The sequence below is a fragment of the Lampris incognitus genome, chromosome 2 (genome assembly GCF_029633865.1).
Source record: "Lampris incognitus isolate fLamInc1 chromosome 2, fLamInc1.hap2, whole genome shotgun sequence".
NCBI lineage: Eukaryota > Metazoa > Chordata > Actinopteri > Lampriformes > Lampridae > Lampris > Lampris incognitus.
Window position 1 is genome coordinate 90042124 of NC_079212.1, and position 20836 is coordinate 90062959.

Here is a 20836-nt window from a genome sequence, read left to right on the forward strand (position 1 = left end):
TTGATGGGATTTCTAAAGATGCTCGGGTTTTTAAAATATATTTTCAGATGTAGCAACAGAGGGGTGGTTTGTCAAAGTTTTATAAAGTCATGTTTGCAAAGAATTTTTTTTTTTTAGCAAAATATTTTTGCAACTGGTGATCGGATCCTGTCGTGAATTCCCCCTAGATAAACACAATGACGTCATTTGGGTTTGTTTTTAACTTTTTTTTTTACCCCCCCCCCCCACATTGTACTTGGCCAATTACCCCACTCTTCCGAGCCGTCCCGGTCTCTGCTCTACCCCCTCTGCCGATCCGGGGAGGCCTGCAGACTACCACATGCCTCCGCCCATACATGTGGAGTCACCAGCCGCTTCTTTTCACCTGACAGTGAGGAGTTTCACCAGGGGGACGTAGCGCGTGGGAGGATCACGCTACCCCCCCCCCCGAACAGGCACCCTGACCGACCAGAGGAGGCGCTAGTGCAGCGACCAGAACACATTACCACATCCGGCTCCCCACCCGCAGAAACGGCCAATTGTGTCTGTAGGGACATCCGACCAAGACGGAGGCAACACGAGGATTCGAACGGGCGATCCCCGTGTTGGTAGACAACGGAATAGACCGCCACGCCACCCGGACGCCCGCAATGACATCGTTTAAACCAGTCCTTAGATATGCATTGTGTTAACGTTTAACTTGGACACATTTTACAGCGGGGATGTCAAAGATTTCCTCTGTCGCCCAGAACACTGTTGTCTCAGAGGTAAAATCAGGGCGCTGTATATTGTAAAATAGATCCCTGTAACTATAGCAACAATCGATGAATAATAAGTGAAACTTTTAAATCATAGCATTAAAATTTCTGCTCCGACTTTTCTCAAGGAACATTTCATTGAAATTCAAGATCCTGTGGTGGGTGTGCTGCTAAGAAACCTCCCTTTAAAGCAGACTAGATTTAGGTTGGCAGTCTTCAGAGTGATCAGCCCGGCACCCCCGAGGCTCCCGCAGCAGCGCCTGAAGCTAAAGTCAGTCAGCTGCTGCGTCTGCACACGGCGAACAGTGTCACAAGTACGACTGAACCTATTACACAGAAAAAGCGAAGTTTCAGGATTCCTTGATACGTTGACTCGCTCGCTCAGCCACCCCTGCCCCCTCCCCTCTCTCTCTCTCGCTTCGTTTCTGCTTTTTTTTCCTCCAATGTCGATAGAAAGCAACGTTGTACATGGTGAAACGTGTATTTGTATTGTATGTGCACGGTGGTGCAGTGGTTAGCGCGGTCGCCTCACAGCAAGAAGGTTCTGGGTTCGAGCCCCGGGGTAGTCCACCCTTGGGGGTCGTCCCGGGTCGTCCTCTGTGTGGAGTTTGCATGTTCTCCCCGTGTCTGTGTGGGTTTCCTCCGGGTGCTCCGGTTTCCTCCCACAGTCCAAAGACATGTAGGTCAGGTGACTCGGCCGTACTAAATTGTTCCTAGGTATGAATGTGTGTGGGTGTGTGTGTGCCGGCCCTGTGTGATGGACTGGGGACCTGTCCAGGGTGTCTCCCCGCCTGCCGCCCAATGACTGCTGGGATAGGCTCCAGCATCCCTGCGATACTGAGAGCAGGATAAGTGAGTCGGATAATGGATGGAAGGATTGTACCAGACAATTTCTGGTGTAGGTATCATTACGAACGTAGCAAAAAAATTGCCCTTCAAAAATAAGAAACAAAATAATGAATACAAGGTGTTTTTTGCTAGTAAGTGGAAAAAATCTGCCAATGGAACTAGTAGAAATACACTTGTTAAGAAGATGCACCGTCTAAAACCAAGTCCTGATAGCTCAAGGAAGTGTTGCTTGTTGGGTGGCTGTGTCTCGTATTAAACATAATGAGATGTTTTGACTTGAAAAGAGACAAATGTGCTTGATGAGATTTGGATTTTTTGCAGGAGCACCCACCAGCTGTAGACTGACAGTTGCTGGCAATTTCAGGATAGATGGGTTGCATTTATGTAGTGCTTTTCTAGCTCTTGTCTTACAAGCATTTGCCTGGCAGGGATCCAGTAGAAAGGGAATGATAGGGATGAAGTTGATTACATCTGTCAAGGGAACAAGTGGGCATGTAGCGTAGGCCTTTTCAACCATTCATCCAATGATGAGCAATTGCAGCAGTACTCACAGTTGGCAGGCGGTACTGCATGTTCACTGCATGTGCTGTGGTAAAAGTTCTCTAATTGAGATATCATACCGTAGTGAATTCAGGGAGCAGCCGGGAGCATACCAACTCCCTCACGCCTCTGGGTGCACACGCCTCCGATGGCCTCACGGTCTCACCATCCCACTTCTGGCACCAATGTAGCGAATTCAGGGGCAGCCGGGAAGTGAACCCGGGTTGCCCATACTGCGCTAACCAGTCTACTAAAGGGTCCGACCCGTTAGCCAAGGGCTATCGAGTCTAGTCATCCGTGGTTGTTACAATATTCAATTCAGTTCAATTCAATTCAGTTTATTGTCATTAAAAACAATGTGCAGGCACATGTTAAAAATGAAATGAGGGCTGTGGCTTCACCAACAGTACAAGACAGACACAGGCAAACACAGCCAACACAGTATAAGATATACACACATGAAGACCAAAAGCTAAAATATTGTTAAAAAAGAGCAGGAGTACAAAATATTTAAGAATATTTACAGACATTCAGTGGGTAGCCAAGTTCAGGTGGGCAACAGCTTGGGGAAAGAAGCTGTTTTTGAGCCTGGTAGTGCGGGCTCTGAGGCTCCTGTAGCGCCTCCCAGAGCGCAGGGGGGAGAACAGTCCATGGTTGTGGTGGGTGGGATCTCTGCTGATGCTGACCCCTTCGAAGGCAGCGTTTGTGATAAATGTTTTTTTTATGGCTGGGAGCTGGGTACGGGTGATATGCTGGGCTGCCTTGACGATCCGCTGCAGAGCTTTCTGGTCTACCGAGGTGCAGTTGCCGTACCACACCGAGATGCAGATGGTCAGGATGTGGTCTATGGTGCAGTGGTAGAAGTTGGTGAGAATTTTGGGGGATAGACGGGCGCTCCTCAGCCTCCTCAGGAAATGCAGGCATTGTTGGGCCTTTTTCACAAGGGCCTGGGTGTTTAATGTCCAGGAAAGTTCCTCGCTGATGTGGACTCCGAGGAATTTAAAGCTGGAAACACGCTCCACTTCCACCCCATTGATGTGTATATAGGAGTGGCTGCAGCTTCTAGACCTCCTGAAGTCCACAAACAGCTCTTTTGTCTTCTGCACATTGAGGACAAGATCGTTGTTAGCACACCATGATGTGAGGTGCTGAATCTCGTCCCTGTAGGCTGTTTCGTCATTGTTGGTGATACGGCCAATGACTGTGGTGTCATCCACAAACTTAACTATAACATTTGAAGGGTGAGTTAGCAGGCAGTCGTGGGTAAAGAGGGGGAAAAGGAGGGGGCTCAGAACACAGCCTTGAGGGGCACCTGTGCTGAGGGTCAGGGTGGAGGAGGTGTGGTCACCTAACCTAACAGACTGAGGTCTGTTGGTCAGCAAGTCCAGGGTCCAGTTACAGAGGAAGGGGTGAGGCCAAGGGAGAGAGTTTGGTGGTTAGTTTGGCGGGGATGATAGTGTTGAAGGCAGAACTGTCATCTATAAACAGCATCCGGATGTATGTGTTGTTAAGTTCAAGGTGGGTCAGAGCAAAGTGCAAGGCACTGGCAATTGCATCCTCAGTAGACCTTTTAGGATGGTAGGCGAACTGATGTGGGTCGAATGTGGGGGGATAATGTTTTTGATGTGAGCCAGAACCAGTCTCTCAAAGCACTTCATGGCAATGGGGGCGAGTGCTATGGGTCGGTAGTCATTCAGACATGTGGATGTTGGTTTCTTGGGGACAGGAATGTTTACGTCCAAATCCATCCGTGTGTATTAATGGAAGCAAAGCACTAATTTACATCATTGCGACTTGATTCTAATCATCTTGGTGTGTCTGTCCTACATTCCAGGTCGCCAACCTGCTCCGCCTATTCCAGATCCCTCAGATCAGCTATGCCTCCACCAGTGCCAAGCTCAGCGATAAGACCCGCTACGACTACTTCGCCCGTACCGTGCCCCCCGACTTCTACCAGGCCAAGGCCATGGCCGAGATCCTGCGCTACTTCAACTGGACCTACGTGTCGACAGTGGCGTCAGAGGGCGACTATGGCGAGACGGGCATCGACGCCTTCCAACAGGAGGCCCGCGCCCGTCATATCTGCATCGCCACCTCTGCCAAGGTGAGCCGCTCCATGAGCCGCTGGAGTTACGAGAATGTGATTCGCTCCCTGCAACAGAAGTCCAACGCCAAGGTGGTCATCCTTTTCACGCGCAGCGAAGATGCCCGCGAGCTGCTGGTGGCGGCCAACCGGATGAACGTCACCTTCACCTGGGTAGCCAGTGACGGCTGGGGAGCCCAGGAGAGTGTGGTGAGGGGCAGTGAGGCCGTGGCAGACGGGGCCTTCACCATTGAGCTGGCATCCTACCAAATTATCCAGTTCAACGAGTACTTCACTGGCCTGCACCCATACAACAATACAAGGAACCCGTGGTTCAGAGAGTTCTGGGAGAACCAGTTCCAGTGCAGCCTCCATGACCTGGGCTGTGGCAAACACTCGCTGCGGGAAGTCCCTTTTGAGCCAGAGAGCAAGATCATGTTCGTGGTTAATGCCGTCTATGCAATGGCTGCCGCTTTGCACAACATGAGGCAGGCACTGTGTCCCAACTCCACCAAGGTCTGTGACGCTCTCAAACCAGGCAATGGTAGGAAATTTTACAGGGACTACATTCTCAAGGTCAAGCTCGATGGTGAGTTAAATCTTTGTGTGAGTTATTTTGTTTTTATTTCTTAAAAGATTTTTTTTGTGGCATAGTGGCGCAGTGGTCGGCGGCATGGTGGCGCAGTGGTTAGCGCAGTCGCCTCACAGCAGGAGGTCCTGAATTCGAGCCCTGAGGTAGTCCAACCTGGGGGTCGTCCCGGGTCGTCCTGTGTGGAGTTTGCATGTTCCTCCGGTGTCTATGTGGGTTTCCTCCGGGTGCTCCGGTTTCCTCCCACAGTCCAAAGACATGTAGGTCAGGTGAATCGATCATAATAAATTGTCCCTAGGTGTGTGTGTGTGTGTGGGGGGGGCTGTGATGGCCTGGCGGCCTGTCCAGGGTGTCTCTCCGCCTGCTGCCCAATGACTGCTGGGATGGGCTCCAGCATCCCCGCGACCCCGAGAGCAGGATAAGTGGTTTGGATGATGGGTGGTGATGATGGATGGAAATATGTTTCATGTCCAGGCATTTTTCTGTAGCATAATCTTCCCTGTGTAGGTAATTTTTTTTATTACATCACTTTAAATTCGTCGCCCCAGTTGATCGAGTGACACCGGGGAGCTGGGAAGGGGCTGCCGCTGGGAGGGGCTACCGCTGGGAGGTGTGCGTTGTGTCTGGAGGTAACGCCGAGTGATGACGCAGGTCGTAGAGCTGAAGCAGCGGCTGCAGCTTCACGCTCGGGAGCTTCTTCTTTTGTCGTGCGTCTCGACTCGAGTGTGAACAGCGAGGAGGGTCCGAACCCCCACACTGCAACACAAAATGCGTGACCCTTTTTAAATGAACACATCCACACAACACTAACTGTGAATCTACCGAGTCCCGTCCCGGATGTAAAGCTCCAGCAACGAGACCGGTGTCACCGGTGAGTGACAGAGGTACAACAGACATGTTTAAATGAGATTGTGTTGGATTACAGCAGTAAAGAGAGCCCGTCCTCCGAGGACATCTGTCCAGAGAAGGCACACAGTTGGGCTACAGTGTGTACACAACACCCATTTATTGTATTATGTGTACTGTGTTGCATACACAGGGAACACAAATTATATAGTGTTGATGTGCATCTATAGTCATCCCAACATAGTCATTGCCGTGATAAGTAATATAGATGTGGAATAACACTTCAGATTACATGTCATCTCTTCTTCTTCTTCTTCTTCTTCTTCGTTTTTTGTTGTTGTTGGTTTTTGATTTTTCAGAATCAGAATACTTTATTCACCCCCGAGAGGAAGTTGGGTATTTTGGGGTGTTTTTTTTAAATTTTCCTCGTTTTTCTCCCCAATTTCACTTGGTCAATTACCCCACTCTCCCGAGCCGTCCCGGTTGCTGCTTCAGCCCCTCTGCCGATACGGGGAGGGCTGCAGACTACCACATGCCTCCTCCCATACATGTGGAGTCACCAGCCGCTTCTTTTCACCTGACAGCGAGGAGTTTCACCAGGGAGGACGTAGCACGTGGGAAAACCACGTTATCACACCCCCCTCCCCCCGAACAGGCACCCCGACGGCCAGAGGAGGCGCTAGTGCAGCGACCAGGACACACACACATCCACATCCGGCTTCCCACCCGCAGACACGGCAATATTGTGTCTGTAGGGACGCCCGACAAACCTGGAGGTAACACGGGGATTCGAACTGGCGATCCCCGTGTTGGTAGGCAACGGACTAGACGGCCATGCCATCCGGACGCCCACATGCCATCTCTTCTAAAAGTTAATGTCAAAGACAGACAATTTCATGTTTTTGGCATCTATAATGTAAATACACAATTTGCACCTGGAAAGTGTAGAGGCATAGGAAGAGGCAAAAAGAAGAACCAAATACAGCCCTATCCCACCAAAACGACGACTTCTATATAGGCTTCCTTTTATAGTCCCTACAACTGTGGACTAGGAACTGACTCCAGATGTCATACAAAGACACACAGTACAATGTACCTGTGTTATCCACTGTGCTATCTATCATTTTGACAGCTTTGCCGTTGTTACACATGTCAAAAGATGACCCTGTTGCCGTTCTCTCTCTCTCTCTCTCTCTCTCTCTCTCTCTCTCTCTCTCTCTCTCTCTCTCTCTCTCTCTCTCTCTCTCTCTCTCTCTCTCTCTCTCTCTCTGGCATTCATTTCCTCTGCTTTTAGCACCCTTTCGGCCAGCAGACACAGACAATGTTGTTCGCTTTGATGCCTTTGGAGACAGTCTCGGTCGCTACAACATTTTCCATTACCACAAAGAGGGCGGACGCTACGTCTACCGCAAGGTGGGCTACTGGGCTCAGAGCCTGAGCCTTAACACCAGCCGGATCCATTGGATGGGCCAAGCTGCACCCACCTCCCAGTGCAGCGACCCCTGCAGGAAGAACGAGGTGAAGAGCATGCAGCCCGGCGATGTGTGTTGTTGGATCTGTATCCCCTGTCAGTCCTACCAGTACCTGCAAGATGAGTTCACCTGCGCTGACTGCAGCTTCGGTCAGTGGCCTCTGGCCAACCTGACAGGCTGCTACAACCTGCCAGAGGAGTACATCCGGTGGGAAGATGCATGGGCTATTGGCCCCGTTACCATATCCTGCCTGGGTATAATGTGTACGCTCTTCATCATCGGCCTCTTTCTCAAGCACAACGAGACACCCGTGGTGAAGGCCAGCGGACGTGAGCTCTCCTACATCCTCCTGCTGGGGGTGCTGATGTGCTATAGCATGACCTTCATCTACATCGCTAAGCCCTCCACGGCGGTGTGCACACTCCGCCGGCTAGGACTGGGCACATCTTTTGCCGTGTGCTACTCAGCCCTGCTGACCAAGACCAACCGTATTGCTCGCATATTCAGCGGCGTGAAGGACGGAGCCCAGAGGCCCCGGTTCATCAGCCCCGCCTCCCAGGTTGCAATCTGCAGTGCTCTGATCTCATGCCAGCTGGTAGTGGTGGTGGTCTGGCTCCTGGTGGAGACCCCGGGGGTCAGGAAGGAAGTAGGCCCGGAGAGGAGAGATGTGGTCACCCTCAAGTGTAACAGCAAGGACTCCAGCATGCTCATGTCCCTCACCTACAACTGCATCCTCATTATTCTCTGCACCGTCTACGCCTTTAAGACCCGCAAGTGCCCGGAGAACTTCAATGAGGCAAAGTTCATCGGGTTCACCATGTACACCACCTGCATCATCTGGTTGGCCTTCCAGCCGATCTTCTATGTCACCGCCAGTGACTACAGGGTGAGTTTGCAAGTGGATTCAGAGAAGCACACGCAGATCGTTTTATTTATATTCAAAGAGAGGGATAGGGAGTGCAAATAACACATTATGTTCTGGCTCACATTCCACCGGAAACAAATGATTAGAAATTCAGAATTCCCCAACTTGCTAACAAGGGAGAGACCACCCATTTCTGCATAGGCGACACTTTACAACTTAAAACTGTCATGACCCACTTCAGATCCTTGACGTCTCTTCCTCTTCAAAGTTTCCCTCCTGTGGGATTACTGGTCCCACCCTAACGTGTCCCCCCTGTGTGTCATTGTCTCTCCGATGTGTTGTATTTAAGCCATGTGTTTTCTCCCTCGTGTTGGGTTGCGGCTAGATGGGATACAGCTACCAACGGAGGTGACGCAAATTCTCAAACTCTCGCCGGGTGGATTTCGTTGCTATGGCGATAGGTGAAGGCGTCTGTGGTAGTAGACATGGCGGCAGAAGAAGACACCGGCTACTTTCAAAGTTTCCCTTCTTATCGATCGTTTGAGGGACATTTCAAATAAAAATTGGAGGAGGAAACACTCACGAAACTTGTCGTTAGGGTTGACGCATAATGTCAAGCCCCGAAACGAATTCTTCGCATCGCCCCGTTCCGCCATCTTGTGTTGACATCCATCCGGCGAGAATTTGCGTCACTTCCGTTGGTAGCTGTATCCTATCTAGCCACAACCCTCGTGTTGCCAGTTCGTCTTTAGCCCGTGTGAGCGTTCCGGCATTTTCCTGTCTTCCCAGTGAGTGTTTTGACCATTGCGTGTTTTTTGTGACTCTGCCTTTTGCTTGCCGTTTTGATGCCTCTGCCTGATCTGATCGATTCCCGTGTACCCACCTTTTTGCCTGATTAAACCTTTTACTATCAGGCTGACAATTACAAAGGACCCGCAAAGCAGACTGACACAGGTAGTAAAAGTTCCAAAAAGGTTCAATCAGGCAAAACGGTCGGTACAACGGAATCGATCAGATCAGGCAGAGGTATCAAAAACGGCAGGCAAAAGGCAGAGTCCCAAAAACAGGCAATGGTCAAAACACTCACTGGGAAGACAAGAAAATAATGCTGGAACGCTCACACGGGGGTAAAGACGAACTGGCAACATGAGGGAGAGAACACATGACTTACAACACATGGGGGAGACAATGACACACAGGTGGGACACATTAGAGCGGGACCGGTAATCACACAGGAGGGAAACTTGGCTGTAGAGACATCTAGGATCTGGAGCGGGTCATGACATAAAACAGGTTGGGCGTGGGGCAAATGTCTCATAAGCCCCTTTAGGGCAGGGGTGGGCAATCTTATCCAGAAAGGGCCAAGTGTGGGTGAAGGTTTTTGTTCCAACCAAGCAATTACACACCTGTGTCTCCTAACCAAGTTCCTCAGCAAAGACTCTACTGGTTGATTAGTGGGATCAGGTGTGTAACTGCTTGGTTGGAACAAAAACCTTCACCCACACTTGGCCCTTTCTGGATAAGGTTACCCACGCCTGCTCTAGGGCATGGGTATGAGTCATACACAGTCATTGAATTCATCCCATGTTGTGCTAATGCAAAGCACAACATAGTCCAACTCACCCAAGTCTCATCTAGATGCGTTTGAATGTAAGCCACACTCAAAGCCTAATGGAGTATCACAGAGAACGACTCTGTTAATGTCGATGGGTCACAAACTTCACATTGTCAGTGAAACGGACTCCATCTACATTTGCTGCAATGTTTACACTCTGCTCACTGGATGTTGGGGGGACTGACTGTTAAGTTCAGTCTGTGATTACTTTAGAAGCAAGCCTTGCTTCTGAATAAACATGGTGGTAATGAATGTTGACCAGGCCAGTCTCCATCTCTAATTCTTGTTTCACTTGAGTCGCTGACAGCCTCCTTGAAGCCAGACTACACTCTGTCATAAACCACTTTTTGTCAAATAGTTTCTTGATATTGCACAAAGCCAGACATTATATGACATCTTATGAAGGATGAATGTTAATGCCGTGGATTCTTTTGTATTGATTGCAAGTGTCAATTTGAATAGGTTGTCTTTTTAAGTAAAGATGGGCTCTGGTATCCCAGAACAATGTAGGATGAAGAAATAAAGACAAAGTCATATCAACTTTAACATCATAATGAAATTCATTGTGAAAATGAGGACAGTAAATAGATGAATTGGTATATGTGTCAATATACACATGTTGTGCATCCATCCAGTCATCCATACATACATACGTGGATACATATATAAATACATATATACATACATTACATACAATTAAAAAAACAAGATTTGAGTGGTATGAATTATTAAAAAGAATTTAACATTGCATCCTTCCCTCTCAGGAATCAGGAACACTGTCATTTCATTTTATGTACGCAAGTACATGAAATGAAATGACATATCATTTCCCCCAGCCCACAACAGTACAACACAAAGACAAGAACACATAGCAAGAACAATAACTAACACAAATATCCAAACTAAAAAAAAACAACTGTCCAAGGGAACGAACGCCAGCCAGGAGGACTGTAGGAACAGCTGGTCTGCATGGGCTAGCAGTTAGCTTAGCCTGCCCCGCTTCTGCATACTGTCAGACCGCCCTCCCAGATAGCATAATTGCTGTGGCCCGGACCCGTCCCACACCCGACACTTCATCTGACCCACATACCGCGTGGAACGGTAGCACTGGGAGGTCCACTCCTGTTCACCAGATCTGGGCCAGAACCAAGCCATAACAATGCTGCATGTGCCACGTATTTGCCAAAGGTGGCCCATATTTATTTTGTGATATTTGGGCCAAATTCACCATTTACCACACGGGTCACTTTAGGGTCACATCCAGATTACATGTTGCCCAGAGCACCGCATCTTTGCCAAAAAAGGTCCACATTTGATTTGGCATATTTGGGCCATATTTGCTGTTATACATGGGGGCCACTTCAGGCTCACATCCATTTTGTCAGGGCCAGCAGAAGGCCATCAGTGCCGCATCATTACCTGAAGTGGCCCACATCCGGATGCTGTCTGGGCTCGGTGTTTCCTCCTCGGGCACAGCTCCAGGCCGGAGCCGTGCGCCCTGGGCCCACCGGATGCAGCACTCCCCCGCACTCCACACGACGACACCAAAAACACCACAGTCAATGCCAGGCGAGGCCGCCGCCAGACCGCCCTCGGTGTTGTAGGAACTGCCGGTCTGCATGGGCTAGCAGTTAGCTTAGCCTGCCCCAGAACAATTTAAAAAAAAAATCTCTCCAGAACAGTTAAAAAAATATGTAGATTCCTCAGCCTGAGGTTAAAAAGTAATAACAGTCCCTAAGTGTGCGTTGTGTTTGTGTGAGGCATGTAAACATAACACTGCTGTCAAAATTGTTAGCAGAGTAAAATCAGGAACAGATGACCCCCCCCCCCCACACACACACACACACTCACAAAGTTCGCTTTTTGCGCCTGCGTGTTGTTTAAAGTAAGAAAAGCGCTGAACTCTGCCGGTCGTCTGTGGACACGCAGACACGGGCAGATCAGGGGAACGAAGAAGAGGTTGGAAGAAAATCAGACTTGGGGTTCCATCCCTTGAGAGCGTGAACAGCGCGCAGGCAGTGGGGGTGGGTGGGTTGGGGGGGATGGAGGAGGAGTGGGGGGGGCTGAGGAAAAGACAGAGGAATCCCCTGACGCAGCTGCCTCCACATAAACCGCGGGGCAGGCGGGCAGGGGGCATGAGGGCCGAGCGGGAACTCGGTGTCCCTACGCGTCGCCGTGTGGACTGGAGTGTGAAAAAGTAGGATGCCGAGTCCCAGCTGTGTCTCCTGTCCTGGGACCGCGACGTGGCCCGAGGGACCCCCCCCACCCCCCACTCCCAGGCCCCCAGGTGAGGGGAGAGCCGCACAGCCCAAATGGATATAAATATTACTTTTACCTACTGAAGCACTCGAGTTGCCAGAATCCCTTGAGTTGTCTTTTGCTTTGGGGGCCGGGGGTGGCCAGGGTCTCCCCCGATTTTCCACATACTCATAAATCGTCGCTACAGCGTTGCAAGCCAGCCAGCTGAATGATCAAATGGAGATTTGACTGCGGTCAATCGTGAGACGTCAAATCAAACTAAATATGATCTACTGAGCCATGAATAACACATACGACTACAGTATAAGATATTAATGATATTCCGTGCAGCCTCGGGGACGGGGCCCTCCTCCGACAGCGCTGGCCATCTCATCTCAGCAGCAAACAGCTGATTACACATTCACCACAGCTGACGACCCACTGCGCCCCCCCCCCCACCACCATGAAAACAGCGAGAAGAGCGCCGGAGTTTGTTAAAAATGTGCCTCTGATCTTCACCACCGCTGCCCATCAACATGGTCCCCAGTCTGTCCTTACAGGGGCTCTTCTATTATTTATGTTTTTGGTCAGGGAAACTACTTTTGAAGACGAATTGGTGTTGCGTAAACGCCAAATTACCTCAGCTTCACAACGGGTTTATTTTCTCCCCAATTGCACTTGGCCAATTACCCCACTCTTCCCGGTCTCTGCTCCACCCTCTCTGCCGATCCGGGGAGGGCTGCAGACTACCACATGCCTCCCCCGAATCCCCGATACATGTGGATTTCGCCAGCCGCGTCTTTTCACCTGACAGTGAGGAGTTTCGCCAGGGGGACGTGGCGCGTGGGAGGATCACACTATTCCCCCCAGTTCCCCCTACCCCCTCCGAACAGGCACCCCGACTGACCAGAGGAGGCGCTACTGCAGCGACCAGGACACATACCCACATCCGGCTTCCCACCCGCAGACACAGCCAATTGCGTCCATATAGGGACGCCCGACAAAGCCGGAGGTAACACGGGGATTCGAACCGGTGATCCCCGCGTTGGTAGGCAATGGAATAGACCGCCACGCTACCCGGAGTCTTGATTGTATGTCTTTTACAACAAAGATCATGTTAGTTTATCGAGACCAAGGTGGACCAAGCCTGTTCGACATGCTTCACTTGCAATGTGTCATTCATACAGCAGTCTTCTTTAACCTGCAGGGTGGCAGATGCCTGCAGAGCTCCTAAACTGAAGGTACCTAGCACATAATATGAGGGCCTCTTGAAGAATTGAATGGCCTGATCACAGTGAACAAAAGATATACTGAAGCAGCATTGCTGCAATTATAAGTGTAATCTCTGCTGTTAGACTCCATCGACCCTTTAATTAAAACAATGAGTAGAAAAAGATTGAATCATAATGGGCATGCCCATGCTCCACTGCCAGCTCTTCATCCTCCCGCAGAAGACGTTTGGAAAAACCCAACTGCAAAGGCAGATTCCTTGTCCTCTTTACTGGGCAACATCTTGTGAATTATTAAAACCACTTAAGAGCTTATTCATATCAAGTGCTGTTCTCATCTTCGCACTATTCAAATCTATTATTAAATTAAAGAATGGGACAAATGACCTGCGTGCAGGATGGTGTTTCTCAGGGTTATGCAGAGCAGAGCGAGGCGCGTCCTTCACCTTTAGGTCTCGCCCTTTCTCCACCTACAACAGCACGCAAATCAGGCTGCGTAAGGCATCACGGTGAGATCTCCCCACCTGTGCAGGATATGCTCTTGTGAACTTTTGTCTCATCCCAGGGACTCGGAAGTTGAGTCTGTCAGAGCACATTTCATATTACACTAAGCTTAATTTAGAGTTCATGGCACGAAAGGAGACTACATTATATTCCGAGATGCTGGCCTGTAGCCATACATACTGTGTTTTCATGTCTATGAAGCCCTTGCAATGAGGCTACAGTTGCACTAAGAAGAACAGTGTGTTCACTGGCCAAACCAAGTTAGCAAAATTGCTGTGGCCTGGACCCGTCCCACACCTGACACTTCCTCCGGCCCACATACCACGTGGACTGATGGCACTTGGGCGGTCTGCTCCTGTTTGCCATATCTGGGCCAGAACCAAGCCATAGCAATGCCGCATGTGCCACATATTTGCCAAAGGTGGCCCATATTTGTTTTGTGGTATTTGGGCCATATTCACCATTTACCACACGGGCCACCTCAGGGTCACATCCAGATCACATGTTGCCCAGAGCACCACTTCTTGGCCAAAAAAGACCCACATTTGATTTGGCATATTTGGGCCATATTTGCTATTATACATGTGGGCCACTTCAGGCTGACATCCATTTTGTCAGGGCCATAAGAAGGTCACCAGTGCCGCATCATTGCCTGAAGTGGCCCACATTTGGATGCTATCTGGGAAGGCATCACGGTGAGATTTTCCCACCCGTGCAGGATATGCTCTTGTGAACTTTTGTCTCATCCCAGCGACTCACACAAGTTGGGTGTGTCAGAGTACATTTCATATTACACAAAGCTTAATGTAGAGCTGGAAATGCACCTGCAGCACACTATGCAAAGCCGGTCTGTAGGCTATACTACGTGCAGTGGTCGAAAGTGGAAAAAATAAATAAAATAAAGAGCAGGGGTAGATTTGGAAATAAAGATGAAGACCGATGACTAGTAGCAGGATGTAGGTGGATTGAAGGAGGAAAAGAAATTAGGTTTGGCCGGTGGGCTGACAAGTAAATAAACAGGCTGTTTACACCTCTCTCTCGTAGCTGATCTCTTTTTACTCCGCCTGTACTTGAACTTGCCTTTATCTTTTAAGGCAGAAAGTCTGTCGGTTATTTATATAGCCTACTCATCGGTTCTACATAAATGCATATTTCTAAGAATAGCGGTATTTGCAAGGGACTGTTAACTTTGAAACTTTCTGCTGTCAGCACTTTTAGATGTGGCAATCGGGGAATTTTGACGTAATATGAACTGCTGAACTCAGTTTAAGTCACACTAAGTAATCCCTGTGAGATTTAATTGTTTAAATCCACAACTTTTCTCCCTTGATAAATCGTCTTTTTATCTGTCTGGATGTCATGTAGCATATTACTAACCGGCATTCGGTTAGTAATATGCTTTCCGCTTCCGGTGTGGGAAGATGGCGGCGCAAATTCACGTTTGCGGCGGCCTCACCCAGTACCGTTCATGCAGGGTCTTTTCCACTTAAGCGTTTAAGTTTTGTCTTCGTTGGATGGCTGGGAGAGCCTGGTCTGCTGTCCAATGGGCCCAAGAACCACGGCCCCTGCCCAGAGCTGCGCCAGAGGAGGAAGCACCAAGGGCGGTCTGACAGAACGCGGAAGCGGGGCAGGCTAAGCTAACTGCTAGCCCATGCAGACCGGAAGTTCCGACAGTCACCCTGGCTGGCTTTCATTCCCTTGGACAGTGATTTTTTTTCTGGTTTAGTTTGGATATATGTGTCAGTTAATATGTGTGTTCTTGACGTTCTTGTAGTTTTTGGATATGTGTTTTTGTTTTGTCTTTGTGTTGCACTGCTGTGGGCTGGGGAAAACGACCATGGTTGGAGACGCTCTCCAGTCTCGGCATTGAAATTTTTTTTCCAACAACACCTTGCGCCTTGTTTGTGGTTCAGTAAATCAGTGTCAACAGGTCCATTTCTCTCTGCCTCCCACATCAACTTTGTTCTTCTGTAATAGTGATTGTCTGTGTAGGAGAACTGCCGCATTGTCATCACATTTCAGATTGATAAAATAGTGAGAAAAGTCCCGGATTGCAGCTTTAACTACGATCCTGCTGGTGGTTGAATGCTAATCCATGGTCCAATGGTCCTTTTTCAGGTGCAGACCACCACCATGTGTATCTCTGTCAGTCTGAGTGGGTCGGTGGTGCTGGGCTGCCTTTTTGCTCCTAAGGTCCACATCATCCTGTTCCAGCCCCAGAAGAATGTCAGCACGCTGAGGGTGGCCACCACTCGCTTCAGTGTCACCACTGGCCCCGGCTCCAGTTTCTCTCAAGGTACCTTTTATCATCTGTGTCATACTCCCCTATAATCTCTACGACTACTTTCGGCTGCTCCCGTTAGGGGTCGCCACAGTGAATCATCCGTTTCCATTTCTTCCTGTCTTCTGCATCTTCCTCTGTCACACCAGCCACCTGCATGTCTTCCCTCACCACATCCATAAACCTCCTCTTTGGCCTTCCTCTTCTCCTCTTCCCTGGCAGCTCTATATTCAGCATCCTTCTCCCAATATACCCAGCATCTCTCCTCCACACATGTCCAAACCATCTCAATCTTGCCTCTCTTGCTTTGTCTCCAAACCGTCCAACTTGAGCTGTCCCTTTAATATAATCATTCCTAATTCTGTCCTTCTTCGTCACTCCCAGTGAAAATCTTAGCATCTTCATCTCTGCCACCTCCAGCTCTGCCTCCTTTCTTTTCATCAGTGCCACTGTCTCCAAACCATACAACATAGCTGGTCTCACAACCATCTTGTAAACCTTCCCTTTATCTCTTGCTGGTAACCTTCTGTCACAAATCACTCCTGACACTCTTCTCCACCCACTCCACCCTGCCTGCACTCTCTTCTTCCCCTCTCTCCTGCACTCCCCGTTACTTTGGACAGTTGACCCCAAGTATTCAAACTCATATGCCTTCGTCACCTCGACTCCTTGCATCCTGACCATTCCACTGTCCTCCCTCTCATTCACGCATAGGTATTCTGTATTCTGTCTTGCCCCTACTGACTTTCATTCCTCTTCTCTCCAGTGCATACCTCCACCTCTCCAGTTTCTCCTCAACCTGCACCCTACTCTCACTACAGATCACAATGTCATCCGCGAACATCATCGTCCATGGAGACTCCTGCCTGATCTTGTCCGTCAACCTGTCCATCACCATTGCAAACAAGAAAGGGCTCAGAGCCGATCTTTGATGTAATCCCACCTCCACCTTGAACCCATCTGTCATTCCAACTGCACACGTCACCATTGTCACACTTTCCTCATACATATCCTGCACCACTCCTACATACTTCCCTGAAACTCCCGACTTCCTCATACAATACCACACCTCCTCTCTCGGCACCCTGTCGTATGCTTTCTCTAAATCTACAAAGACACAGTGCAACTCCTTCTGACCTTCTCTATACTTCTCCATCAACATTCCCAGAGCAAACATTGCATCTGTGGTGCTCTTTCGTAGCATGAAACCATACTGCTGCTCGCTGATCATCACTTCTCCTCTTAACCTAGCTTCTATTACTCTTTCCCATATCTTCATGCTGTGGCTGATCAACTCTATACCTCTGTAGTTGCTACAGTTCTGCACATCGCCCTTGTTCTTGAAAATCGGTACCAGTATGCTTCTTCTCCACTCCTCAGGCATCCTCTCATTTTCCAAGATTTTGTTAAGCAATCTAGTTAAAAACCCCACTGCCATCTCTCCTAAACATCTCAATGCCTCCACAGGTATGTCATCAGAACCAACTGCCTTTCCACTCTTCATTCTCTTCATAGCTGCCCTCACTTCCTCCTTGCTAATCCACTGAACTTCCTGATTCACTATCCCTACATCATCCAACCTTCTCTCTCTCTCATTTTCTTCATTCATCAGCCCCTCAAAGTACTCCTTCCACCTTCTCAGCACACTCTCCTCACTTGTCAGCACATTTCCATCTCTATCCTTGATCGCCCTAACTTGCTGCACATCCTTTGCAGCTCGGTCCCTCTGTCTAGCCAATCGGTACAAGTCCTTTTCTCCTTCCTTAGTGTCTAACCTGTCATACAACTCACCATACGCCTTTTCCTTTGCCTTTGCCACCTCTCTCGTTGCTTTACACTGCTTCTCCTTGTATTCCTGTCTGTTTTCTTCATCTCTGACTATTCCACTTCTTCTTTGCCAACCTCTTGCTCTGTGTAATTTGCTGTACTTCCTCATTCCACCACCAAGTCTCCTTGTCTTCCTTCCTCTGTTCTGATGACACACCAAGTACCTTCCTAGCTGTCTCCCTCACTATTTCTGCAGTCCCTGCCCAGCCATACAGCAAGTCTTCATTGCCACCCAGTGCCTATCTTAACTCCTGCCTGAACTCCACACAACAGTCTTCCTTCTTCAACTTCCACCATTTGATCTTCGGCTCTGCCTTCACTCGCTTCCTCTTCTTGGTCTCCAAAGTCATCCTACAGACCACCATCCGATGCTGCCTAGCTACATTCCCCCCTGTCACCACCTTGCAGTCTCCAATCCCTTTTAGATTGTGCCTTCTGCATACGATATAGTCCACCTGTGTGCACTTTCCTCCACTCTTGTACATCACCCTGTGTTCCTCCCTCTTCTTGAAATATGTATTCTCCACAGCCATTTCCATCCTTTTCACAAAATCCACCACATCTGTCCTTCCACATTTCTCTCCTTGACACCATACCTGCCCATCACCTCTGTTCCCTTCACCAACATGTCCATTGAAGTCCGCTCCAGTCATCACTCTCTATTGATTATCTCCAACTCACTCTAGACTTCTTCTTTCTCTTTCATCTCACACCCAACTTGCGGGGCATATGTGCTGATAACATTCAGCAATACACCTTCGATTTCCAGCTTCATACTCATCACTCTGTCTGACACTATCTTCACCTCCAGCACACTCTTGACATACTCTTCCTTCAGAATTACCCCTACTCCATTTCTCCTCCCATTCGCACCATGGTAGAAGAGTTTGAACCTACCTCCGATACTCCTGGCCTTACTCCCCTTCCACCTGGTCTCTTGCACACACAGTATGCCTACCTTTCTTCTTTCCATCATATCAACCAGCTCTCTCCCTTTACCAGTCATAGTGGCCACCACTCGCTTCAGTGTCACCACTGGCCCCGGCTCCAGTTTCTCTCAAGGTACCCTTATCATCTGTGTCATACTCCCCTATAATATTGTAGCGAATTTAGCGGCAGGACGTGAACCTGGGTCGCCCGCACCACGGGCGACTGCGCTAACCAGTCAACTAAAGGGTCCGATCTGTTAGCCAACGGGCTAGCATAGTCGCCTGTGGTGCGGGTGACCCAGTTTCGCGTCCCGGCTGCAGTGGTTCCCGGCTGCCCCCTGAATTTGCTACAATATCGCTCCATTACAGTGTGTTTACCACAGGCAGACTACCATTTGTCTCTGAGAGATCAAGGCACACTGACATGCCAAAAAGTATATGCATTCATCGTGGTGTAGCACACTGTATCAAAGCCTCCACCAAATGATGTCGAGTTGTTATACTAATCCAAACTATTCCAAAAAAGGATGTTGATTGAAATGAGGTATTTAATTTGTGTTTGTTTTTTGGTTTTGCAGTATCAGCCTCCAACGTTGTTCCAACAGTGTGTAATGGGCGGGAGGTGGTGGATTCCACAACTTCGTCCTTGTGAAGATCAAAATGAAGAATGAGTTCCTCTGCCAAGCGTTGTAAACAGAGTTGTGTAATCATTAGTCCTGAATCAGGTGTCTCAGATATTTAATGAGGTCACAGAAGATCCTCCTGATTTTGTTGTCCTCAAAGTGCTGTGAGTACAATGTCCCAATTCTCAAGTTTGTTCTTTGACTAGTAGCGATTTTAAATGGGATGCTGATGAAGTTCCTTATAGCCCTTCTTTTTATTGAAGACTCCACATGCAACATGCAGTAAATTATATAAAAATCTGTTAAATGTAATATATACAAGATGTTTTTAATGTAGATTTTTGTGAACCAGTTTGTGCTTTCTTGTAATTTATGTAAATAAAAATGTGTTTTTTTTATTAATATCGAATTCCCAATGGGTTTGGCTCTTCCTTTACATAAAACCCTGGCATGCAGATTTCAGATGACTTAACACCTCCAAATATCTGCCCAGAGAGACGACTCTCTAAGCCACGTTAGGCTGTTATTTCTATGCCTTTTCCTCGCTTCGAGATTAGGATTTTTTCTAATTTTAGCTTGATTCTCTATAAAACATAAGAAATATAGTATAAATTAATATAACAATAGAAATAATAGAAAGAATAAATTTAATTTAAGTTAAATTTAAAGATGATTAAATTTAAATTCAATGTAATGTAAAGAATAAAGTGTGGAAGATGTGAAGTGATACATAATGACGTGAATTATCAACCAGAGGAAATCAGCTCGTTATCGAGTGACCTCTGCCACAGGATATTCACCGTCACCATCTGAACCATGTACTGACGTGTCGTAGGTTAGTTTACATTATTACGACAGTGACCCCCAGAGGGGTCACCATAAACTGATATACGGCAGTGCCTAATGGAGCGCGAGGCAAGCATGTTAAACGGCTCTTCTGCGTTGAACCATTTATGGTCATTTTAGCCAACTAGTGCATGGTACCAGGAGTAAACTGCCTTGGCGACGGCAATAACAACAACGGATTGTTAAAAACCACCTGAAGGGTTGCAGTTGGAAGAGAATGTCGATGCGACCTGGCTGGAGAGCTGCAGACAGCGGGTCATGCTGCACTTGTCCGCCGTTGGCGCCCACGACAAGGCAGATGAACGTAAGATTGCTCTTTTACTTAACGATTGCGGGTGCACAAGCCACCGATGTGCACAACATGTTCATATTTGCTTCAGAGGACGACAGGGACAGTTTTGATGTGGTGTTGCGGCAGTTTGATGCGCACTGTTCGCCCAAGAAAGAACGAGACTTATGAACGCCATGTGCGCCGTGTGCAGCAGCCAGGGGAGAAGTTCGACGTGTTTCCTAACGGATTTAAAATGGAAAGCGCAAACGTGCAATTTTGCTGATCGGACTTCATCTATGATAAGGGATCAGATTGTTTTTGGAATAAACGACAAACAAAAAAAATCAGAGAGCGCTTGTTGAGGGGAAGCGAATTAGCCCAGTTTCACATGAAAACATTCAGCACAAACACTCTTCAGTCGTCCTTGGATATGGAAAGTGCCTCTTGTTACACTTCTAACTTGCATATTGTGCCAAGTAGAACCGAATTAAA

General features: G+C 48.5%; 1 protein-coding gene across 1 annotated transcript in view; it reads left to right on the forward strand.

Moving 5' to 3' along the window:
* Window positions 1-19256, forward strand: part of grm2a (glutamate receptor, metabotropic 2a) — a 45895-nt gene extending 26639 nt beyond the window's left edge. The window contains 4 exon segments of the mRNA XM_056275434.1: window positions 3961-4798; window positions 6939-8002; window positions 15686-15863; window positions 19183-19256. Coding sequence (XP_056131409.1) covers window positions 3961-4798; window positions 6939-8002; window positions 15686-15863; window positions 19183-19256 — 2154 coding nt within the window.
* Window positions 19257-20836: the final 1580 nt, after the last annotated feature.